The sequence below is a fragment of the Biomphalaria glabrata genome, chromosome 6 (assembly GCF_947242115.1).
Source record: "Biomphalaria glabrata chromosome 6, xgBioGlab47.1, whole genome shotgun sequence".
In the NCBI taxonomy this organism is placed as follows: domain Eukaryota; kingdom Metazoa; phylum Mollusca; class Gastropoda; family Planorbidae; genus Biomphalaria; species Biomphalaria glabrata.
In genome coordinates, this window is record NC_074716.1 from 14,321,036 (window position 1) to 14,344,382 (window position 23,347).

A 23,347-nucleotide genomic window follows, 5' to 3' on the forward strand; every position below is an offset into this window, starting at 1 on the left:
TAAGTCACGTGACTGCCACATCAGGCGAAGAATAAAAATAGCCTAATGAATTTCTGACCTGTTATTTTGTCTATATTTATTCACTGCTGGCTTTGCATTATCAAAACATAGCGACATAATCATGGCAGCCAAAGGATCCACAACGCTGCCACTTTATCAGCGATATGTCAATGGAGTGCCTGTACCGCAAGGAAGAAAAACATTACGATTGCGGGAGAAATATATAATTTTGTTAGTTTTTATGACCTTTACCATTGTGTGTTTATGTGCTTTCATGTTCTTACCTAATATGCAGGATAAAGTTTCATATGACATCCGTAAGAAAATTGATGAAGCAGGCGGCGATTTGTTCATTCCTAGACAGCGAAATGCTCCTGATGGATCCCCATTGGAAATGCATATTGATGATGACTTACATAAATCAGGTCGGCTAAGTAATAGTAATAGCAATGATTTACTTAAAAATAAAATAGAAACCTGGCAAAAAGAAAAAGTAATGTCCGAAATAAGCAAGATTCTGAAACCTGAAGATGTTGAGGCCATTAAAAAAGGCCTGGTCTCGGATAAGCAGTTGTTTTTAGAACAAAAGAAAGAAGAAGAGAGGAAAAGAAAAGCTCAGCTAGATGAAGAAGCCAAGAAAGTGAAAAAGGATCACGAAGGTCATCCAGGTGCTCGTGGTGGTGAACCTACTGATCCTCAGATTAAGGCTAAAAGAGACAAAGTTAAAGAGGTAGGCTATACACTACTTAACTACTATAGGCCTACAGTATATATTATACTATATAGATCTATATATACTCCTAATACTACCTAATACACTGAATACACTGTATTACATTTGTTTCAATTCTTTTTATGATTGTAGGCTTTATTTGTGTAACATTTTGAAATTTTTATCATTCTGCCTCTTGTAGGTTCTTCAACAAATAAAAAAAAAATGAAATCATGATGATTAGATAATATTGTTTTGTAATTGAGATCAATCATTAAATAGAGATTGTTATTAAAATATTTTTATTACAAAGATAACAAAAATATGTTTCTATGTCCATTAGAAGCAAAGTTATGTTGTTGTTTTTTTTGCATTTAAAGTAGTTGGTTCCTTATCTTGACAATTAGTTACTAAAGTATGCAGATCTTTCTTATTAATTAATTTATTTAATTCAAATTTTCTGGAGACTTTTGACATGTTCTACATTTTATGATATGATCTAAATCTTTAATTTAAAACTATTTTTCATGATTTTATAGTCAGAATCAGATAAATATAGAAATTAAAAATTTTATTTTGTTGACATATGTTTAAATACATGCACAACTTTTTTATTTGGCAATATTTCCATTTTAAATGTTCAGGATATTTTAAACATGTTTTTTGTTTTGTTACTATCCTAACTACTTACGTTTTTATTGTTGCTGGCACAGTACTTGTTTTGTTTTACAATTTTTCAGTTACAGGTTCCTCTTCATAAATAATGATAATTACATCCTAGTCTGATTTTCTCCAGGACGGCAAGGGATGGAAGTGGGTGGGGTTCTAACTGAGACCATTGAGAGGACAGTTCCTAGCGCATACACCATGTTACTAGGCAGTCACTACAATAGTCTTTTGGTTGCAATATAGTCCATTCTCACTTTAACTTGAAATCTGTCAGATTGTATTATGTTAATATTAAGTTAAAACTTATTAGTTGTTTTTTTTTTTTACATTTTATATATTTAAGGCTAAGTCATGAGAGATGGTGCATGCTTTAAATTATGGCTTTTATATAGCGCTACTTTCATGCTTATAGCATGCTCAGAGCGCTATGGTCCAATCTCATTTGTGGCCCATGGGGGGAGAGGGGGTATCTGGGAGAAGAGAATGTTTTCTAATCTTACAAAATTTGACTTCTCTAACATTTTGAAGTCATCTGAATGGATTTTAGTCATAGATTTTTACATTTTTTATTCTATGTGTCAAAAAAGGAACAAGAAATTTATATTAAGTTACTATTATTTCTTTTGAGTGTGTCTTAATGTAACAGCACTATCATCAAATGATGTGTTCAATGGGTCTATACCTGGCACATCTTCAGCTCTTAGATTTTTTACTGCTAGCACTCTACGTAAGCATAGGGAACTCTAACACATAATAGTGATCCTTGTTCAGCATTTACAGCAACTAAGTTACTACTAAAACCACAATTGCCTTGATCTGTAGATTTTACATAATTGTAAGAATAGCTCATCAATAGTCCAGTTATAATGCAAGCACATTCTCAGTAGTTAAGTCTTTAAATAATTTTACAAAGTTTGGTTGACATGCCAACTCTACATATAGGCCACTGCAATTAGTCACTACTTTTCTTCATTCTTCTTCTTCTGAGTTACACTTGTATGCTATTTAATCAATCAATACACACACCACTTAGCTGTATTTCAACTGATTGCAACTGTCACTCTTACTGTTACAGCATAAGTATTTTAAGGTGAAGGAAGACTGTGCATGATAATGTTTGTCATCTAGCAATCAGTGCCAAGGTTTTTTAAATTGTGTAAACAATAAAAAAAATGTGTTGACATTTTGAGAAAAGGGTACGACCAGGCCTAAAATGTGTCTATGGGCCAAAAATCAAAATTAAAACTGAAACGACTGTAATTAACAGAACCAAAAAAATAGCAAAGCGCGTTAAAAAAAGCAGGGATCTTTCCAATGTCTACATTCTGTCTATTATATAATGTATATTAGGGTTGCACTGGAGCTTTTTTACATCTATGGTCGAGTATTTGGTAGAATATCCTGCCATTTGTTCACTATCTGGCCATATCCAGCTGGATATCACTGCAGGATAGTAGGCCGGATATTAAAAGTACACTGTAATATCTACCTGTCTATTTGTTTGGTCCTTCACATTGAGTTTTATTAGGTAGACAGGTAATAACATTAAGACATGTTGACACTGTCTAGAGGTCTAATGAGGAAACACAAGTAGAAATGAAAAGTACCTCTTTCAAATCTTTAGGGCAGATCCATGTAAAGTCCACATCTTTCTATGGCTGATGGCTAACTAAGGTGTCTTGTGGCCAGCACAATGGCCAACTGTGTTTACTTTCCTCAACTGATGTCATGTATCCGTTAGAGTGGGGTAGACTCAGGGACATCCTAAAAATCCTAGTCTTCACCAAGATTTTAGTCTGAGACCCCTTGGTTCAGAAGCCAAATGCTTAGCCACCATGCCCACATGGTACAATTTTTTGAAATATTTAAAATTTTTAAATTTTCAAATGATAAACCTTATCCCTTCATTTGTTTCTATAGGGCTTATAGCATTACATATGAGTGTAATTGAAAGAAAAGCATGCTCTTGGAATAAATTAAATCCTTTTAGTCTGTAGTTTGAGTATTCTTAATGTAACCAAACCAATTTTCAATTTAAAAATTATTTCATGTGAACTGATTGGTTGAATTAATAACCCACAAAAAATGTGACCAAGGAAGTGTTGCTAGAAATGGGTGATTATTTTTTTTGCATTAACTCTAGAGTGGGATGCCCTTGATTGAGTTGCCAAACATTGATATCATGATATTGGGTGTTGTGTACAATTAATTATATCTGCATCACATTAAGCCTGTTAAGTAAACAGGGGACTGTTGGCTAAGGGTCATTACAACCCTGGTAAAGAAAAAAGGGGGAAACAAATCCAATGTTAATAGATCTATATGGTAACAGGTGGTGCAATATGTATATATGGATTTTGGAAAGACTGAATCAACTCCTTGAATGATGTTCAATGGAAAAGATTATGCTATTGATTCAATATGATAAGCTGAAGCTTCCCTTAGTCAGCTTTACACTTCACAGTGTCATTGCTATATAGTTTTCATCTGGGAGAGATTGTTAGAACTGTTAACAAAAAATCTGTGAACTAAACTGGTGTACGAATTCTTAGTAGATACGAGGGAAAGTATCTTACAGTACTAATCTATCACTGCTTAGATCTCCCTTTACTATGGCCCATCCTTTAGAGCTTTGATCTTGTTAAACCTTTGAATGGCCATTGGACTAATGTGTGCTTTAGCAATGAATAAATAATCTCTAGTCATGAACCAGCATACGCCAATAGTTTCAAACTTTTTTTTTTCTTCCCATTCAGTCATTGCTTATCAGTAGCTGGTTAAGTGACTGGAGTGTGCTACATTTTGACTCTACCCCTATTGCTTGCAATATCTGTAATTTAAAATGTATTTCACTGATATATATATCTTCACTGATATATATATCTGATATATATTTATGGTTACTTTTATTTTTATTTCTATTAAAATGGTTAATCATATTGCAACTTTTAGTTTTGACTATGGAAGTAGGTTTAGTTTTCTAGCATGGTCTCTTTTACTCACACACAATAAGTTAATGAAGTTGTAGCTAAATATCTTCATTAAATAAATTTCTTCCTTTAAATCACAAATAATAAAAGAAAACTTTACATTATAATGACATGCTTAAAAAAAAAAATTAAATAAAAGAAAATCTAGTGATGGCTAGTTTGAAAACTGTTTTTTTCAAAATGAAATGCACTTAAGTGTCTACTAAAAGATCAAATTTTACTTTGTCTTGCTGTTGATGTATAAGAAATGTTTGATTAATTGGGTAAGGGTAAATTATTCCATTTGTTTTAAAAACAGAATTTCCTATCTTTAGCTGATTACATTTTTAAATAAGCAGTTCAGTTAGTAAGCATTATAAACACATGAACTCAGAGGGAAAGTAGGAATGGGCAAAGAATGAGCCAGATCTAATGGAGAGGAAAATTATGTAGATTGAAAACTGGGCACAGAGACTGATTAAAAATATAGTTCTAACTTTTAACAGTTGTTTCATACTAATTATTTCAGTCTCAATTGCTTTTTTCTTTCCTCTTCAAGCACCTGAATGTGGTGGTAAAACTTGTTGATTGAGCTAAATAGTTATTAAAGGGGTTTCTTGAAAAAGAAAAGTCACAGTTTTTTTTTTTAATTATTGATGTAAACTCTTGCTAATCAACTCCATGTGATACAATAACCTTTACATGTAAACATTCTGCTTTGATCTTCTTACTTCAGTGCTACTGTATGTATTTGAAAAAGCTAAGGTTTTTTTTTTTGTTAGTCTAGTAGGTGTTTAAAAAAATATTTTCTTACATAATAATATTTGGATTTAATTGTAGTTTAAACTATTTCTGAACCTCTTTAGATGATGTCTCATGCATGGCACGGGTATGAGAAATATGGCTGGGGTGCCAACGAGCATCGACCAATCAGCTTAAAAGCTCACTCTGGCAGCATTTTTGGAGCCGGAGAGCTTGGGGCTACCATTGTGGATGCCATTGACACTTTATACATTATGGAGCTGGATGAAGAGTTCAAGAAGGCACGGGACTGGGTGGCACTCAATTTAAACTTTGACATGGTAAATTGTTGATGTTGTTCAAATGAAGTTTTCTTTTTTTTTTTTTTTGCTTTATGTTATTAATGTTAAAATGACCAGTCCTTACAGTTCAACCTCATTATTTGTCCTTTCAGTAAGTATTATTAATTTCAAAGGGCATCTCAATTCCTGGCTGAACAGTAGAGCTGGATTCTATACAAAGTTCTAGTCTAACTTATTTGTAATATCTACATTTTTTAGTGTACTTCACAAATCATCATTATCAATCCCTTCTTGACTTATATCACTGGGGGGGGGGGGGCTGTGACAGTTATCTGCATCTAATGCTCTCCACTTTTCCCTGTTAGCAGCTGGTCCACTCTAATCCAGACAGCTTTTCTTTAGATGACCCATTCTATATGGTTCTCCAAATAATTTTTAAATGTTTTTTTTTTATTGATAGTCTAGATCTATTATAAATTTAATTACATGACTGATCAAAACGTATTGATACAATCATGCTTAATATAAGCTTTTTTTTTTTTTTTTAAAGTATTTTTTAAAATATTTTTATTATTGTTTTTAGTATTAAACTTTTATGTTTGTCTGCTATTTCACGATGTTATTTCTGAAAGTGATAATGGTTTCAAGCACACCATTACCTATAAAATGCTTTCAATGGTCTGCATCTCATATAGACTCTGACATTAAGTCCAACTGTGGCCTTCCCCTATGGTTCAGATATTGAGCCTGGTGAAAATGTTATTACTAAAGGGAGAACGGGCAAAAGCAAAAAACTGGTACCTAAACCAATTAGCTTCGGGCAGGGGGGACTCGTTAGCCCTGGTTGGCTTTCCATCTAGGAGAAGGCAAACTTTGAATCCAAATCTCCGCTGACTTATACCCAAACATGGGAAATGCTTTTGGAGACAACCCTGAGGAAAAATCAGGAGCTGGCAACACATAGGCATCTTGTGGCATATAGTGCTGCAACCTGGCAAAACTTGCAATGTTAATGATTCTAAACTGTATTGGATATTTGCCGTTCTTATGGACATATGGCTGCAGGGAGAGGTGGGAACTGCTGTGTGGGGGGAAATCGTTCCGACCTTAACTAATGTCCAGGCTTTCCACTCTCTCTATTGAGAGCGGGCCTAATAATAACTGTGGGATAAACAAATTACAAATATTCTATCTAGGAATCTGGGTTTATATTCTATCTAGGAATCTGGGTTTATATTCTATCTAGGAATCTGGGTTTATATTCTATCTAGGAATCTGGGTTTATATTCTATCTAGGAATCTGGGTTTATATTCTATCTAGGAATCTGGGTTTATATTCAATCTAGGAATCTGGGTTTATGTATTTAGACAGTTATACTTTTAAAATGTTTTTTTTTTCTATCTTGGGACCTAAGAAAATGTTTTATTATTATTTATTCCTAGAAAGATAATTTCATGTTTCTTTACAGCCTGCTGATTTGTCTGTGTTTGAAACAAATATCAGATTTGTTGGAGGCTTTCTTTCAGCATATGCCTTGACTGGTGACCAGGTCTGTAACAAAGTCTTTGCAAGTTATGTTAGTTTAACATCTTCAAAATGTCAAATAAGAACTACTTACAATGACATATAAAATATGACCTGCTAAAATATCAAATAAAAACTACTTACAATGACATATAAAATATGACCTGCTAAAATATCAAATAACTACTACTTACAATGACATATAAAATATGACCTGCTAAAATATCAAATAACTACTACTTACAATGACATATAAAATATGATCTGCTAAAGCAAAAGGAGTCTATGGTTGCAGTATGTCAGATAGAGACATTGATAAAGTCAGAGGTGTCAAAAAAATGTCAAAATAATACATTTTAACCATCATTTTATAAACAATCAAGTTTTGAGTATACTTATAACACAAGAGAATTAAGAGCTTAATAACTAGGCAAGAAATGCTTTTTTTCCCCACTGTTATTATTGCTTTATGTATTCAATACAATCTTATACATTTTCAATATAATCTAAGAATAATATGATCATGCACATAAATAGCATTTAAAACATAAAACATCCTATGTTAGAGTGCAAGAAAAGACTAATTTTTCAGAGAATATTCAAACTAAGCAAAACTTTCTTGTCTTTTTTGATAGGACTGAATGTACCAGATCTATATTTAATGAAAATTTAAATAGACCCCTGGCAGACAACAGCTTTGTATCAGATGTGAAAAAATATGCAGCGTGCAACTTGGTTAGTGTAGCCAACTGAAACACTGCACTCATCCTAAATCTTTGGAATTGAAAAAATTGCCATTATTATTTTGTCAGAATACTAGAAAAGACTCATTTTCCAGAGAATATTCAAATTTAGCAAAACTTCTTGTCTTTATTTAATATTATTGAATGTACCAGATATTTGATGAAAAATCTAGCCAGAATCAAAACCTATACCATAATATTTTCTTTTGATCAGATGTTTAAACAAAAAGCCAAGATCATTACAGATAAGCTCCTCCCAGCATTTAACACACCAACTGGCATACCTTATGCTATAGTGAACTTGAAGACGTAAGTAACTGCAACCTTCAAACTTTATTCATTACCTATTATCTTACTTTTTTTAATCCTACGCTTCTATACAATTGGCCACCATCTGTTTAAATTTTCATTTTGTATGTATGTGAGGTTGTTGATAAATAAAACAAAAGCTCCAATGTTCTGAATTATATTACCTGACTTCATGCACATTCAGTCACACCCAGAAAGTTAAGTTGATAATAGCAATGATATCTGTAGCACATACAAAACTATTTGAATCTTACTTCTTTAGTGGCTCATCACGTAACTATGGCTGGGCTTCTGGGGGATGCTCCATTTTGTCAGAATTGGGATCTCTGCACCTAGAATTTGATTATTTATCAGCCGTAACAAATGACAACACTTATAAAGACAAGGTAAGAGTTATTATACTTTCCAAAGAAAAAATTTTTTTTTTTTAAACTTGTGAAAGAGGGGCGTGGTGTCAGACTGGTATAGTACTTGGCTTCCCAACTGATGGGTCCTTTGTTCGAGTCTGTGAAGACTGGGATTTTTAATTTTAGGATTTTAAGGCGCCTCAGAGTTCACCCAACTCGTAATGGTGACAATAGTTGGGGAAAGGCACCTGTGTTAACTGTCAGCCATAGAAACAGAGAGATTTTAAACCAGATTGCAAGGTCTGAAATGAGTACTTTACTTGAGAAACATTAAGCTAACATTTAATTGTAAATGCTGGCTCGTTATTTCAGATGGTTTACTTTGTTCAAACATCACTGTACAAAAAATGTTTTGTTTAATATTCGACATTTGCGTTTTCTCAATAAAATTGCAAGCTTTAATAAATCAAAGGATTGGAACAGTTGATGGGTATGTTTTGAAAACTGCACCTACATAAATAGAAATTTAAAAAATGCCATATTTTTAGGTTGTTTCTCTTACATCATTGACAAATAGTTCAAGTATTAATTTTTTTTTTAAATTTCATTTCTTACACTATAGGTTCTGAAAATAAGAGACTTTATGAAGACTATTGAAAAGCCTGAAGGTTTTTATCCCAATTACATTCATCCTGCTACTGGGAAATGGTGCCAAGGTGAGTTAATGATATGAACACATCTTCCAATGTCAATAATTTTGTGTTTGCTTTGTGTTAACCTGCACTTTAAAAGATGCTAGCTAGCATAAAATATGCTAATGTATGCTATTTTTTTACAAAGCTTAAATCAACTCTGTCTGTCTGGTAACTAGCATGTTGGCCATCTATCTTGGAGGCTTGAGACCTCAAATTCGACTCAAGCAACTTAAAAGAAAATGTGTAGAAATTGGGTTTTCAGTATGTAGAGATGTTTACTTTGTCTTCCCATTCAACGATACTACTTGACCTATGCTATCTCCCTTTGTTTTCCCAATGACCTCTTACTTAGCATAATCTTTTAGTTCAACCAATCAGAGATGTTTGGCCTGATTATTTTTGTATTTTGTGTAACTTCCAGAAAATGCCTTTTTTTTATATCAATAATAAAAGAATATTCTTAATCTGTTAGTGTGACCAAACTTACTCCATCCTGCTACATAAAACCTGATCCTTCTCAGCAAGTTTTTATAAATAATTCTTAGTTTGAACTCTATCCGTCATTCATTCATGCAACTTCCTTGTTTCCCCACTTGAAAGTTATATCTTTCTGTAATCTCTTTTAAAACTTTAGTATCCATGTTAGTAGCTTGGTGAAATATTTTTCATACCATTTGTTTTCTTCAACGTGTTGGGCCTGACGTTTTCTGTTAATATATTACGCTGCAATAGAAATATTGAAGCTACAGAATTATGCAACTTAACACAACTATTTTTTAAAATGTGGAGATATTAGGACACATAATAAATTTGTTTTGTCAGGATTACTTAACTGGTACTGGTACATACATTTTACGTTGATCAACTTGTCTGATATTATTGATTTAATATTTTCTTCAGCCATTTGTGACAGTATGTTAATGTGGACCTTTTTTTTTTTTAAGTGTCTGCTAGTATATTTATTTTAATGTAAAAAAGCAGGTCTTTGACTAAATAAATGTTTGTAATCTTATAAAGGTTTACCTTTAAAAAGTTTCAGGTGATATATAATTTTTGAATGTAAATATTACTGACTTAAATCCTCCCATGCTGTTTGGCACATTGGGAAACAAGCTGTCTCCATAGAATTCAGTTTGCAATCTGCAGGCTCTTCCCAGCTGTACTTCACTCACCTGAGGTCCTCCATAAAGTTGCATCACCAGGTTTTACGAGAATGTTCCTGATTGCGTCTTTCTCATATTGGCCCACGTTATTGCTACCCTTGGAACATGAACATGCAATTCATTTTGTCAGAGGCTACCTCATACAGCGCTCATTCACAACCTCATTAAATGGTGAATTGTTCCTTTGGGATTTTTTTCAGGTCATAAAGAAAGAGAGCAATACACTAAAATAGAGTTTTAAAAATATCTCCCTCTGCCAAACCTGAAATCAGCTTTTCCTTGTTTTATATGCAATCTTGAAAAAAAAAACTTTTTTGTTTGTAGGTGTATCAACTAGTCCTTTCCAATTCTTGAACTGTTCACAAACACACTGTAGTCCTATCCAATTCTTGAACTGTTCACAAACACACTGGGACTAAAAAGTACTAATCCTATTTTAAAATTATTTTAAAATAAAAATTTGGGTTTGAGATTTATGATGCATTCATAAATGTTAAATACTTTATCTCAGGTTGCATTGTAATTAGAAATTGATCTGTCACATAGCGCAATAATATAGTGGATGACCTAGAGTTCAGTGCAGTTTTTACAGCAGGCTATTGAACTGCTAACTGTGCAGCACTTAATGGCATTGGGAAAATAGATTTCTTTTCCCTTCCAATTGAAATGATTATCAATATTGTTAATATCTTGAATTTCAGATGGTGAGAAATGTTTTACTTGCTGTTGCTGTAGATAGTGATTTTCATTTCTTTCTTCAATTTTTTTCAAAGCATTCTACTCTCCTGGGGTACTCATTGCTATCTCTTGACCTTTTCTAATGTTCTTTTACATGGTGGCAGAGGGCTTTTTTTTTTTTCATTTATAATTTTTATTCACAAGCACTTTGTATTAAAGAAAGCCTTCACTAAATTGATAGCAATAGTAAAACAAAACAAAAAAAGGAGACATATTGAACTCAATAATTTGTCCAATCAAAATATCCATTTAATTTGTTTCATTAATTGATTAAAACTAAAGCACTTTTGAGGTTAAGCCTTACATACAGCTTTATGAATCTCGTATGTGTCTTTTCTTTTTTTGTTCTCATTTTTAGACCCAACATAAATAAAGAAAATATTTGTGTTTTGTTTTTGCTCTCTCTAGACAATAGTTAAGCTTATTACTTGTCTGTTTTACAACTCCCATAAAGTCAGTGCTGCCTTACTTGAGAAAAGTCCTCTAAAAGTTGGGCAATGATTATTTTTTTTTAATTTAAAGTTACTCAGAGGCCCATCTCTAGTGCTGGTCTAATATATTCTAACTTTTGGCTCAATGTTTCTCTCCACAATGAGGTGATTATCTCTTAGTATTACTTTATTAGAAATGAAATAGGTTAATGAGAGAGTCTAGACTCTACATGCAACAAACTGTATCTCCCTTATCATTCTACTGGACCTTTCCTATTCAGTCCTACCAGCCAATGGCATTGCAGTCTCATACTGCTTCCAGCTTCTGCACTTCTGTTATTAATGCTGCTTTGTCTCTTGCTTGTCTGAAATGTTATAATGAAAGTAATAGGCTGCACACTAAGATTTGAGGAAAAGAATGGGTTGGGGGTGATGGGCTCATAAAAATATATTTAGTCGAGCTGAACTATGAAGTTGTATTTAATCTAACAATATTTTGAGCTTTTCACTGTAGTCTTATTATAGGTCATGATTCTATTACATTTCACAATATCCTTACATTGGGACAGTTAAATCTCTCGTAAAAAAAAATATATATTAAAAATTATTGGCATGTCCATTTAAACAAGTGGGGCTATGGTCAAGAATTTCTAGTATAATTTTATTGTAATTGTGAAATCTATCTTAATTTTGTTCTCTGCCCTTTTTTTAAAAATTCTTTTCTTTTGTCTTGATTTCCTTTTCATTTTCTCTTGTATAAACAATGATTTTTTTTACATACCCTTGAATTAATTATATCCTTTTTAAGCATACCCCAGCTCCAAGTGTTTATTTAAAGTATTTCTCATCCAGGCCTTAGAGTCTACCTCAGATTGAGAAATGATTCTCTAGATTAAATGATAGAAAATCAATATCTCAATACAGCTTTAGCTACTTCCTTTGTTTTCATCATTTGATGTCCATGCAGACTGTTTTCACCAGTTGTCAGCAAATATATTATGTGATTATTACTTCTAAATTGATAACAAACTCAGGACACAACAGTTTTAAATTATAGGATCTGAGTCTCACTTTTTGCTAGAAAGTTAATGTTGTACTAAGGTTTAACTGTCAGAATACAACAGGGTGGTCTTCCGTTTATTCCCACCTATCAACCCATTTATAGTGGTTTTATGACTGGAGGAGGTGAGTTGGAAAAAAGTTATTCAACTTCAAAATACTACAACTATGGCATCAAAACAAGGAGAAAAGTTAAATAAAACAAATCAAACAAATCTATTTAAAAAATATGAAGATCTCTGTTTCATAGCCAAACAATTGAATATTCTTGATTTAGAAATACTTTTATTTTTGTAAGAAAACTGGTATAAATATCCATATCCATTATATACTGGTATAAATATTCATATCCATTATATACACATTATTTTGATGTATGGAAATATATTCAATGTTATTAATTAATAAGTTTCAATGTTAATAGTCTTTATTATTTATTATTAAGAAATTTGTTTTACAATTGTGTATTGCACATAACAAGACATTATTAGATCAAACTATTTATAAGATAGCACCCAAAAAAATACTACAGTTTGTCTTAAACATAACATGTGAAGTTTACAACAATAGGTTACATTTTGTCCAATGATTGAATTGCCAAGGGAACAAAAGAGTTATTGTGTCTTATTTCTCCTTTATGATGGTCAAATTTTTAAAACATCCTGCTTAAAATCTTTCTCAGCAATTTTGTTCTCAAACAGCTGTCCAAGTGTGGCTTGTTTCTTGCCAGTGATCTTACTTACAGCATTTAAAATTTAATCAGTTTATTTTTATTTTTGATGTTGAGATTGCCAAACCAGGCAGAGCTGTTGAAACTGTACTGAAACTGTGAGCATGGTCAAACATTGACACTGATTAATGTTATGCCTGTTTATATAATTTTAGATATCACATTAACTGATTACCCTTGTGTTCCAAGGAACATTGCATTTAATAGAGTAGAGTATTAGTTCTGATGACTTTTTGAAATGCAATTCTGTATTAATAAATCTTGACTTCAATTTCAGTTCATGTGAGCATGGGAGCACTGGGTGACAGTTTCTATGAGTATTTGCTCAAAGAATGGTTGATCTCTAACAAGGAAGATGCTCAAGCCAGGCAAATGTATGACGATGCCATGAAGGTACTTGGTATTTCTCAACTCACTGCTCTTCACAAGTAGAAAACATTAGACAAGGGTTAATAATAATTATAATTTAACAAACATAATATTCCTCAAGGCAACATCATAACATGATAAACATTAACACAAGAGTTAAAATGACAAACTAATCTAAAAATTTTTTGAAAAGATAGGCTTTAATGTTCTTCCTGAATGTAATAAAGCATGTTGCTTGTCTGAATTCAATGGGGAGTGAGTTCTAAACCTTTGCTCTATGATTTGAAAAAGCCTGCAAACCGTAACTTTTGAGTTAGAAACATGTTCTGTTAATTCACTTCTTTTATTTCTCCCAGAGTGTAGTTACTCCATTTACTGATGCTTTCTTCTGATTGGACTATGTGTCTGCCTAGTTTCATAATTGCCTTGGTACTTAAAGAAAAAAAAGTATTAACAATGAAATCCATACAATGAAATGTCCTAAATGATCAAAGAGTAGACCCTTGGTAATGTTAGAACATTGTTCTATCTCATTTCTGATGGGACTTGCACAATTTGTTTACATATAAGTTTGTGAAAAAAGTCTTACGGTTACACAATGCAACTAAGTGGTAAAACAATGCAACTAAGTGGTAAAACAATACAACTTATTGGTAATGCAATGCTACTTATTGGTAACGCAATACAACTTATTGGTAATGCAATGCTACTTATTGGTAACGCAATGCAACTTATTGGTAACGCAATGCAACTTATTGGTAACGCAATACAACTTATTGGTAATGCAATGCAACTTATTGGTAACGCAATGCAACTTATTGGTAACACAATGCAACTTATTGGTAATGCAATGCAATTTATTGGTAACGCAATGCAACTTATTGGTAATGCAATGCAACTTATTGGTAACGCAATGCAACTTATTGGTAACACAATGCAACTTATTGGTAATGCAATGCAACTTATTGGTAATGCAATGCAACTTATTGGTAACGCAATGTAAATTATTGGTAACGCAATGCAACTAATTGGTATCACAATGCAACTTCTTGTTTTGTTGGTCAGACTGTATATGAAAAGCTGCTAGTAAAGTCTAAGTCTGGACTCACCTACTTTGCTGAATACAAATCTGGTCGCTTGGAACACAAGATGGATCATTTGGCTTGTTTCACAGGTAGGAGGCTTTTACTCAGGTTGAGATGAGTGTTATGTTTGTACAGAGTAAAACCATGTGTACATTTTATGAGCCATAATCTTTGCTTCTCAGAATGTTATTTACTTTATCAGATTTAAAGTTCAAATTTGGTTAAAGAAATAATATTTATGTTTATAAATATCATGGTTGAAGTTATTTCCATTAAAATAATAGGAAGCTGTGTTAAAGATGAAAAGTTCACTGTATCAATCACCACTGGTTCCAAGAAAAAAAACTAGCTTTATTTTCTCCCCTTCAGATTGTTGAGTGAACATTAAGATTTCCTCTGCCTTGTAACCCCTAAAGGCCAGTTCATATCTTTATTTATTAATCCTTTTTATATCATGTTCACAGCCATGTGAAGTGACCATTGAACTAGTCTTAATTTGGAAACATTTTTTATTCAGATTGTTTTTCCATTGCTTTGTTTGTATTTTAATTTATTTATAAATACTTATTTTAAAAAATGTTACAAGTTTACTTTGACTGTAAAGAAACAAATGTTTACACACTTAAGAGTTAGTAATACTGATCAAACACTACATAATGTTAATTGCACCTTCCAAAAACTCCATTTCGGTGGTATCAGAGTGAAATGGGCCCCATACAAATTTTAACCAATGAGAATTTCTCTCAGTGGACTGTCATGGACTGGGATGTCCATAGTTCTGTCTGAAGGCTTACAGTGTATCAAACCATTACCAGGTTGAGTCATCATTATGCATAGTGCAGACCCCTGCTCTAGTACCTGCTATTCAATGTTAATGTTTTACATTCTAGCTGGCATGGTTGCACTTGGAGCTGAAGGCTCAGATAACAAAGAGAAATATGTGTCTATTGGAGCAGATCTGGCCAATACATGTCATGAGTCATACATAAGGACAGGTGAGTGAAACTCCTTACATTAAAAGTGTCATTCACATTTCTTAGGAAAGTCAGTCTTCTTGTATTATGTCTAACTTTATTTCTTCTGTTAGTCTAGATTATGGATTTTATAGTTAATGTTGGATACTTGCAATCATAAAAGCTATTAGTTTAGAAACTGTTCAATTTAGACACATCTGGATAACCCATAAACCCATAGAATTTGATTATGGAAATGTGTTACATATTGCCCTTTATGTCTTTTGCAGCTACTGGTCTAGGTCCAGAGTCCTTTAGATTTGAAGGAGAAACTGAAGCCAAAGCCATACGCCAGAATGAAAAATATTACATTTTACGTCCAGAAGTTGTAGAAGGCTGGTTTTATATGTGGAGACTCACAAAAGACAACAAGTATAGAGACTGGGCCTGGGAGATGGTACAGGTCAGTTAGTATACTATTGAACTTTTTGGGGAAAGTTTGACTTGTTGTGACATAGAAACTGGGCCTTGGAGATGGTATAGGTCAGTTAGTGCACATTCTGGAGACATATAATCAGTTAGTGCACATTCTGGAGACATATAATCAGTTAGTGCACATTCTGGAGACATATAATCAGTTAGTGCACATTCTGGAGACATATAATCAGTTAGTGCACATTCTGGAGACATAATCAGTTAGTGCACATTCTGGAGACATATAATCAGTTAGTGCACATTCTGGAGACATATAAAAGACAACAAGCATAGAGACTGAAGGGAGTAAACAATTTTTCAACTGTATTTGGTGATTCTGTATTTGGAAACATAAAACAAAGTATAAAGACTGGCTTGGGTCAGTCAGTGTTCAATTCATTAGAGACTAGGGTAGATACATAGCTAAGTGGTAGCTTTTAGTTTATGTTTGATTTCTTTACTTAGAATCTGTTTAAAAGTGAAGCATTGCTCTACACATTTATTTGGGTTATTTGTGAGAGGTTTCATTTGTACAAATAAGCTAGAGAAACCCAGCTCAGCTCTTATTGAATCCTGCACTAATATTCACTGCCTCCATCGTATCATTAAAAGAATACAAGTTTTAAAAACTTAAAAAACTTTTAAAACTTAGTTAATACATTTTCATCAAAGAACAAACGGCAGGTGTGGTTATTGCTGTTTTAAGCTGGTTATTAAAGATGGTGGGTGAAACCTTTTAACCTCTTATCATATTCTATTGTCTTCAATTGTATTAATATATTTCTTGTCTCACAGGCCTTGGAAAAATTTTGTCGAGCTGAAGGAGGATTCACTGGTATTAAAGATGTCTACCAGGTACCTCCCCAGCTGGATGATGTACAGCAAAGCTTTTTTTTGGCAGAGACATTGAAATATCTTTACCTCATTTTCTCTGAAGACTCCCTGCTACCACTGGACAAGTGGGTGTTTAATACAGAGGCACACCCACTTCCTGTTAAAGGAGTCAACCCTGCTTCTGCTCAATAGTTGTACAGTTGTAATGTGTTTTTGTCTAAGTAACAAAATACATTATAGTTTTATTTGTTTTTAAAAAATACTTTTGTCACTGGAGCCACAAATACTTCGGACATTCTCTGCTAAAATGTATAAAGACACTCAATACATGTGATCACTTTTTATAGATATTCCCTTAAAGCATCTACTGTTTCTTTATTGTCAATGGACTGTTTGTAATCTCCAACTCTCTCTCAAGCATTATTTTCCATTGCTATCTTACAAGATGACTTTTTCACAAATTGTAATATTTCAGTACCACCGGTTTAAGAATATATGCTAAACAGCTGCTTTATAGCAGTGTTACCTAATCATTGGGTATAAGTAAGATGGTAGTTTCCATCTTTTTACTTAAACGATTTGGAGAAACTAGTTCATGGTCAAGTATTTCTTACAGAATCCTTTTTATGGCTGAACATTTGAGTTATGATTCAGTTCTTAGTGAAGAAAATCCTTGGCTTTCTAACAGAATTAATTATGATTCTTAAGAAATCTTAAGGAAGCAAGCTGAGAACTAATACAATGCATTGAATAGTATATGATTATTAATTAGTATCTTGACTTGATTGCATGTATTTCTTTAGTCATTTGTATTCACAGTTTAAACCCTCTAAGAAACCCAGTTAACTTATATACAATGAAAATATGTGTTGTTGTTTTGCTCTTTTTAAAGCACATTTCAAATGTAAATGTATCTTTTAATGCATAATCAATCATTCAGTCATTCTGTTTTAGTTTTAAATATTACCCAGTATAATTAGATTAAAAAAAAACAGCCACCTGGCCTATATTTCACTGATCATATTTGATATTTTTTTATGTTTTGTGTTACTTGTGTTTTGTTTGAAGTAATGACTACCTCTCATGCATTGCAATTCTTATAACTCAAAATACAAATAATCTTTCTGTCAAATAAGTGTAAAAGAAACTCATACACAAGTGCTACACAAAGTATTTCATAAACTTGATTATAATTACCTATCCATATTTTTGAGAGAAGTAGCTTTGCATTGGACTTCAATTGCTTCAGCATTCACTTTTTTTATTCAAAGCAGCCTGTTCAGTTTCTTGTTTCAATGGACATGGCAATATTATTTGTTCTTATATTTAATAGAACGTCTAACAAACCCATGCACCTGGTGAAGAAGGTTTGAGTTGGCATCTGTTTAAGCCTGCAATTATTTTTTTTTTTGAACTAGAGCAGATAATTAGTGACCATATTCTTTTTCCCTCATGAAAACAGATTGTTCTTTTTTTTTTTTAAAAAACCATTTTCTCAAAATTATCTGTTTGAGTGACAATTTTTTTTAAGTCATACAATATTTAACCAGTTTTAACTTGACATGTGCAGCTTTAAAAACATTATTTGGTTTGAATATTTTATGCTTCATTAGTCATTGTGTATCTCCAGCTGTGGAATCAGTCAACACTGTCATCAAACAGTGTTCTTCTGAATGTCCACTTTCTATACATCCCTCACATGCAGGCACAATGAAAGGCTCTCATGTTTATACATTTTACTTCAATCTTTTTTAAATCCTTTTTTGTTTGTACTTTAACAAGAGTTAACTACTTGTAAAATTGTTACAGTTATAGCTTACTCCTTAAGTATTTTTATCTCATTTTCATGGCATTTTTGTGTTTGTTATATAATCATTTCATTATTATTGCAAATATTTCACTGTTACTGAAGTGTGCGTTATCTGACTCAAGTTTTAAAGTTGGTCTACATATCATCTGACTTATATTTTGAACTTGGTCTGCATGTCATCGGACTAGTGTTTTGAACTTGCCTGCTTGTCATGAGACACAAGTTTTGAATTCTGTGATTCCCTTTCACTCTTGTTACTTTAATGTTTTTTGTTTTTTTTTAATATATCAAATACTAGAGATATCTACAGAAGTAAGATTTATGCCATTTTGACAGTGTCTACCAAATGGTTTGACTGGTACTCAAAAATATTGTAAGACGTTAATAAAGCTAGATAATATAAACATTAGATTATTTTGAAAAATTAACATATATTAACACAAATTTTTGTAAATCAGAAGCAGTTTTGAAAATAATTTCTTCTGGAGTTTCAAAACTCCATTCTACATCAACCATCTCTTCTATTGGTCTTATTCTGAAGAAAGGAAAACAATTGTCCTGGTAGAGATTAACTTTTGTGTGTGGCCAGCATCACTTACTACAGAACTTGAGAGTAGTTTCCTTCTGTTTATGTCCTAGTCTTGATGTTGATCATGAATACTATGGAACAGAAAGCCAGAGATTTTATTTTTGCCTTTTTATGTCAAGAATAGAAAGAAAAATAATTGCATTTTATGCTTTGCTATTGTGAATTCTGTCTCAAATTGAGACGTATTAATAGAATCATTTGTATTTTATCCTAAATGTTTGTGTTGTAACTAAATCTCTGAAGAGCAGGGTGTCACTGCACAATATCAAATGCTCTCTTAATGTACAAATAATCATACATGTGTTTGCTTACATGAGTTTGTTGGTTTGCTCCAGGTTCTGATCAACTTGTGTCCTGATGTGTTATACAACAACAACAAGGATTACACACATTTTGTTTTCAATACAGAAACAAAGTTTCATGCAAATCTGGGCTTTCATAAGATATACACAAACAATTCTTGACTTTTTGAAAGAGATGGCTATTTTTGTTGCAGAAATAGAAAATCAGAAATAAATCAAAACAATGCGTAGTGGACAAAACTTGGGCAGTTTGTGAAAAAGTTGAAAATATAGAATTGTTGCAAGTGTTCACATCATAATAGTCATCTTTGAGAGATCCAGAGATCAATATATTGTTGACCAATATCTGCATTACCTGAATCTAAAGTTAGTTTTTGATCTTAAATTATTTTTTAAAGCGAAAATAAAAAGCAATCTTATTTTTTTTCACAATTATAAATTTTTGTGAAATAACCTGAAAACCTAAAAAAATATATATTTTTTTTTAAATTCTTATTTTAATGATTTGTTGTTAATTTTAGTCAAGTTACAACTTATATTGTCAAGATTATTCTTACATAACATTTTTAGTTCTCCTTGTATCATTTTCACTGAATTGCTGTCTGTCAACATGATATATCTTTTTGTATTAATCAATTTCTTCATTCTACAAGTATTTGCACTGAGCAGTAAACCTAGAAAAACAACTACATTGGCGGATGTTGTAAGCAAAAATTACTTTAAAATATTGGATAGGAATAAATGTCAGTACATTTTGAATGGCTTTACTATCTGAAAATGTTTGTGACCATAAAATGATTTGAAAATTAATTTGGTTGTTTTTTTACATTTTATTTATTCAAAGCATGTATATTTTAATTTATCTGCAGTGGTACTGCATCTGTTCACCTTCTTCCATTTCTTTGTTTGGAATATTTTATGTTTTGGTACATCATCTGATTTTTGTTTAGTGAAAGATTGGCGTGAAGATGGAAAACTATTTTGAATGTTACGTTGTATGGACTTGTATATACCCGGACTATTTTTTTTTTTTTTTTTACTGCAACTGAAAAGATCTACAGCTAGTTTTCACTTTTACCACAAGAATGACACAGCTAGCAATTAAAACAGTGAATTGAAGTAGAAGTGACAGCAGTGTTACAGAAAATGTATCTTTTTTTGGTGTGTGGAATATCATGTTTAGTTTTTAATAAAATGGACAAAAAAAGAGAATTATGTTCATTTATAGTAGGCTGCCTATGCTGTTGATCTTATTCTTCTCACAGTGTTTTTCTTGGGAGTTCTGTATACTAGCGGAATCAGAACTTTTGAGTGAAAAGGAAGGGGGGAGGGATTGTTTTCCAAACCAACGCCCAGTAAACTGAGTTTGCCCACCTCATTTAAAAAAATACTGCTTTTTAGAGTCTAGTAGATTTAGATTTGGTCTAAATTTCTTTCACATTCTCCCCGTTAATCTTAATTTGCTGTTCCGATCGGTTTCAGGGTTTTTAAAAATTATTAAAAAGGAAAAAGTTACATTTCAGGGTTTGCTGGAAAAATAAGTAGCAACCCTGTTCTCAACCTTAGGCAATAAAAACAAGAGCCCTGACATTTTTAACTGCAGAAACACATCCTTCTGACATCTAAAGCTATTAAAAAGACAAGTCAAATTAAGTCAAATCAAGTAACGTGGGGGCAAGGGCCTATACTGAAATGTGAACGACAATTGAGGCACAAGTAGTGTAAGTATATCTTTATTAGGTCTATTTATCGTAATCAAGTTAAGCAAAACAATTGTGTAGTAGGCCTGTTTAGGTCAAAATAAGATGGTTCTAGAACTTTTGTGAAACTTGTGTCTTGAAAATTTTGCTTTGACTATTTGAAGCTTTAAACTTATAATGTGACTGTTTGAGGCTTTAAAGTTGTGACTAGACTGTTTGAGGCTTTAAATTTGTCACTTGACTGAGGTTTTAAATGTGTAATTTGACTGTTTGAGGTTCTAAACTTGTGACTTGACTACTTTAGGCTTCATTGAGGCTTAAGTCTAGGACATAATAACCTTTTAAGAAGGAATACCTGTAACCTGATGGACATGAGCTCAATTTATGAATTGGTTGGTATTTGGGTTTTATTTAAATCTACTTGAGCCTTGGGTCATTCTTGTTATTCTGTGATGATGTGAACTGAGAAGACAAAAACACACATCTTGAAACTTAAACCAAGCTGTTAGTTAGCTGTACCCAACTTAAAGAAGCACCTCTTGCTTTCTACAAACAACTTTGTTTAGCGATTCTTTTGTCAAGCACAAAGTGCATCTTTTTTTTAGGTGTTGGTCTAGTTAGTAATGTTTGTATAAAACCTAGGTTACAGGTTTAAAAAAAAACCTTTGTATCTGAAAGTGAATGAGTACTGTGAACCTAATATTAAATTTGGATTTATCTTTGCTGCAGCGAATCTATAAACCTTAAGTTGTTTGAACATTATAATATGTTTCATATTCAATAGGATGCAACAACTAGATACTAACATAATTTAGATGAAAACATTGTCCTTTGATAATATTTCCTGACATTTAATTTTGATTATCATTCAGCTTTAAAAGTAAAAAAAAAAAAATTATTCATTTTTACATTTAAGTAGTCGAAGAGCTACAAGCTGTGATTTTGCATTTTTAGCCAGATAAAAACATATTTCTTATGATGTTGGTACAATATCCAATTTCTTAAAATCTGTTATATTTAACTCTAAAACCAATCAAAATAGCTTTGTTCTTTAGTAATACTTTTCAAGAATATTTCAATATTTTTACTATTTTTGTAAATATTTTTCTTCATTATTTATATACTTAAATCAATGGTCTTGTTAATCTAAGATTTTTGTTTTAAATTTCAGCTAAAAAAAATTTTGTTAGAAATAAATATGATATGCTTGCTTATGTCCCCTAAAATTATATATATATTTTTTTTGTAACTTGCTCAGAAGCAAATGTAATTTTTTTTATGTAATATTAAATTTATAACAAATTATCTTGATGATTTTAACTTGATTATTAATGCATATTTTTAATCCAATAGCTTAAAAAATGAAGTCCTATAGTCATGGTGATCCTTTTAATTTCACAAACACTATTCCAAATGTATGTACACATGTGTTTATAGTTTCCTTAAGGCTGATTCACTATTTGTCCAACTGTTCAGTTATTTTGAAGACAGCTACAATTACAATTCATTTTTGATCTACTTGTAAGTATGTTGAATGCATCAACAACATTGTGAATGTGGGTTTATTGAACTGTTGGTGTGGGTATGTGTGTTTGAATGGAATGCCATTCTACTTATCATCTTTCAATGTTTATGTCTGTTCATTTCCGTGTTTTTTTTCTCTTTACTAGAAGAAATTCTAAGCACCAATTTGTTATGACAGTTTGTTATTGATAAAATGACTTCATGAAAAGAAATCAAGTTGTTTGACTGTCTTGTGTTTCTTTATTGCTTTATCTTTTAGGCTTCATCAAAGTCAGCCAATAACAAACAATGCATTTTAATTTAGATTTAATTTAACTAGCAGCATGTTACACTAAGGTTGAAATAGTTATGTTAGAAGAATTGACCCAGAATACTTTTTAGTCTTTCACTAAAATAGCCTTCATTACAATGCTTCCCCACCCCAATACAATTTTCTGACCCTCAAATTCTTTATTTCATTTTTTGTCTCTTTCAATCTTCAGTCAAACGACCCCCACCCCCATTGGACCATCGACTGTTGTCCTTAAAATAAAAAATTTCCTCTGCCTTCTTAATGCCCCCACACATTAGACAC

The 23,347-nt window shown here is 32.1% G+C and overlaps 1 protein-coding gene across 1 annotated transcript; it reads left to right on the forward strand.

Moving 5' to 3' along the window:
- The first annotated feature begins 44 nt into the window (after positions 1-44).
- LOC106052638 (mannosyl-oligosaccharide 1,2-alpha-mannosidase IA-like) lies at positions 45-22,999 on the forward strand. The gene is made up of 11 exons (XM_013208059.2): positions 45-730; positions 5,217-5,432; positions 6,863-6,943; positions 7,876-7,970; positions 8,233-8,356; positions 8,940-9,033; positions 13,411-13,526; positions 14,568-14,676; positions 15,478-15,582; positions 15,831-16,003; positions 16,810-22,999. Exons 1-11 carry the CDS (start codon positions 122-124, stop codon positions 17,038-17,040), a joined length of 1,953 nt encoding a protein of 650 aa, XP_013063513.2. The 5' UTR covers positions 45-121; the 3' UTR covers positions 17,041-22,999.
- Positions 23,000-23,347: the final 348 nt, after the last annotated feature.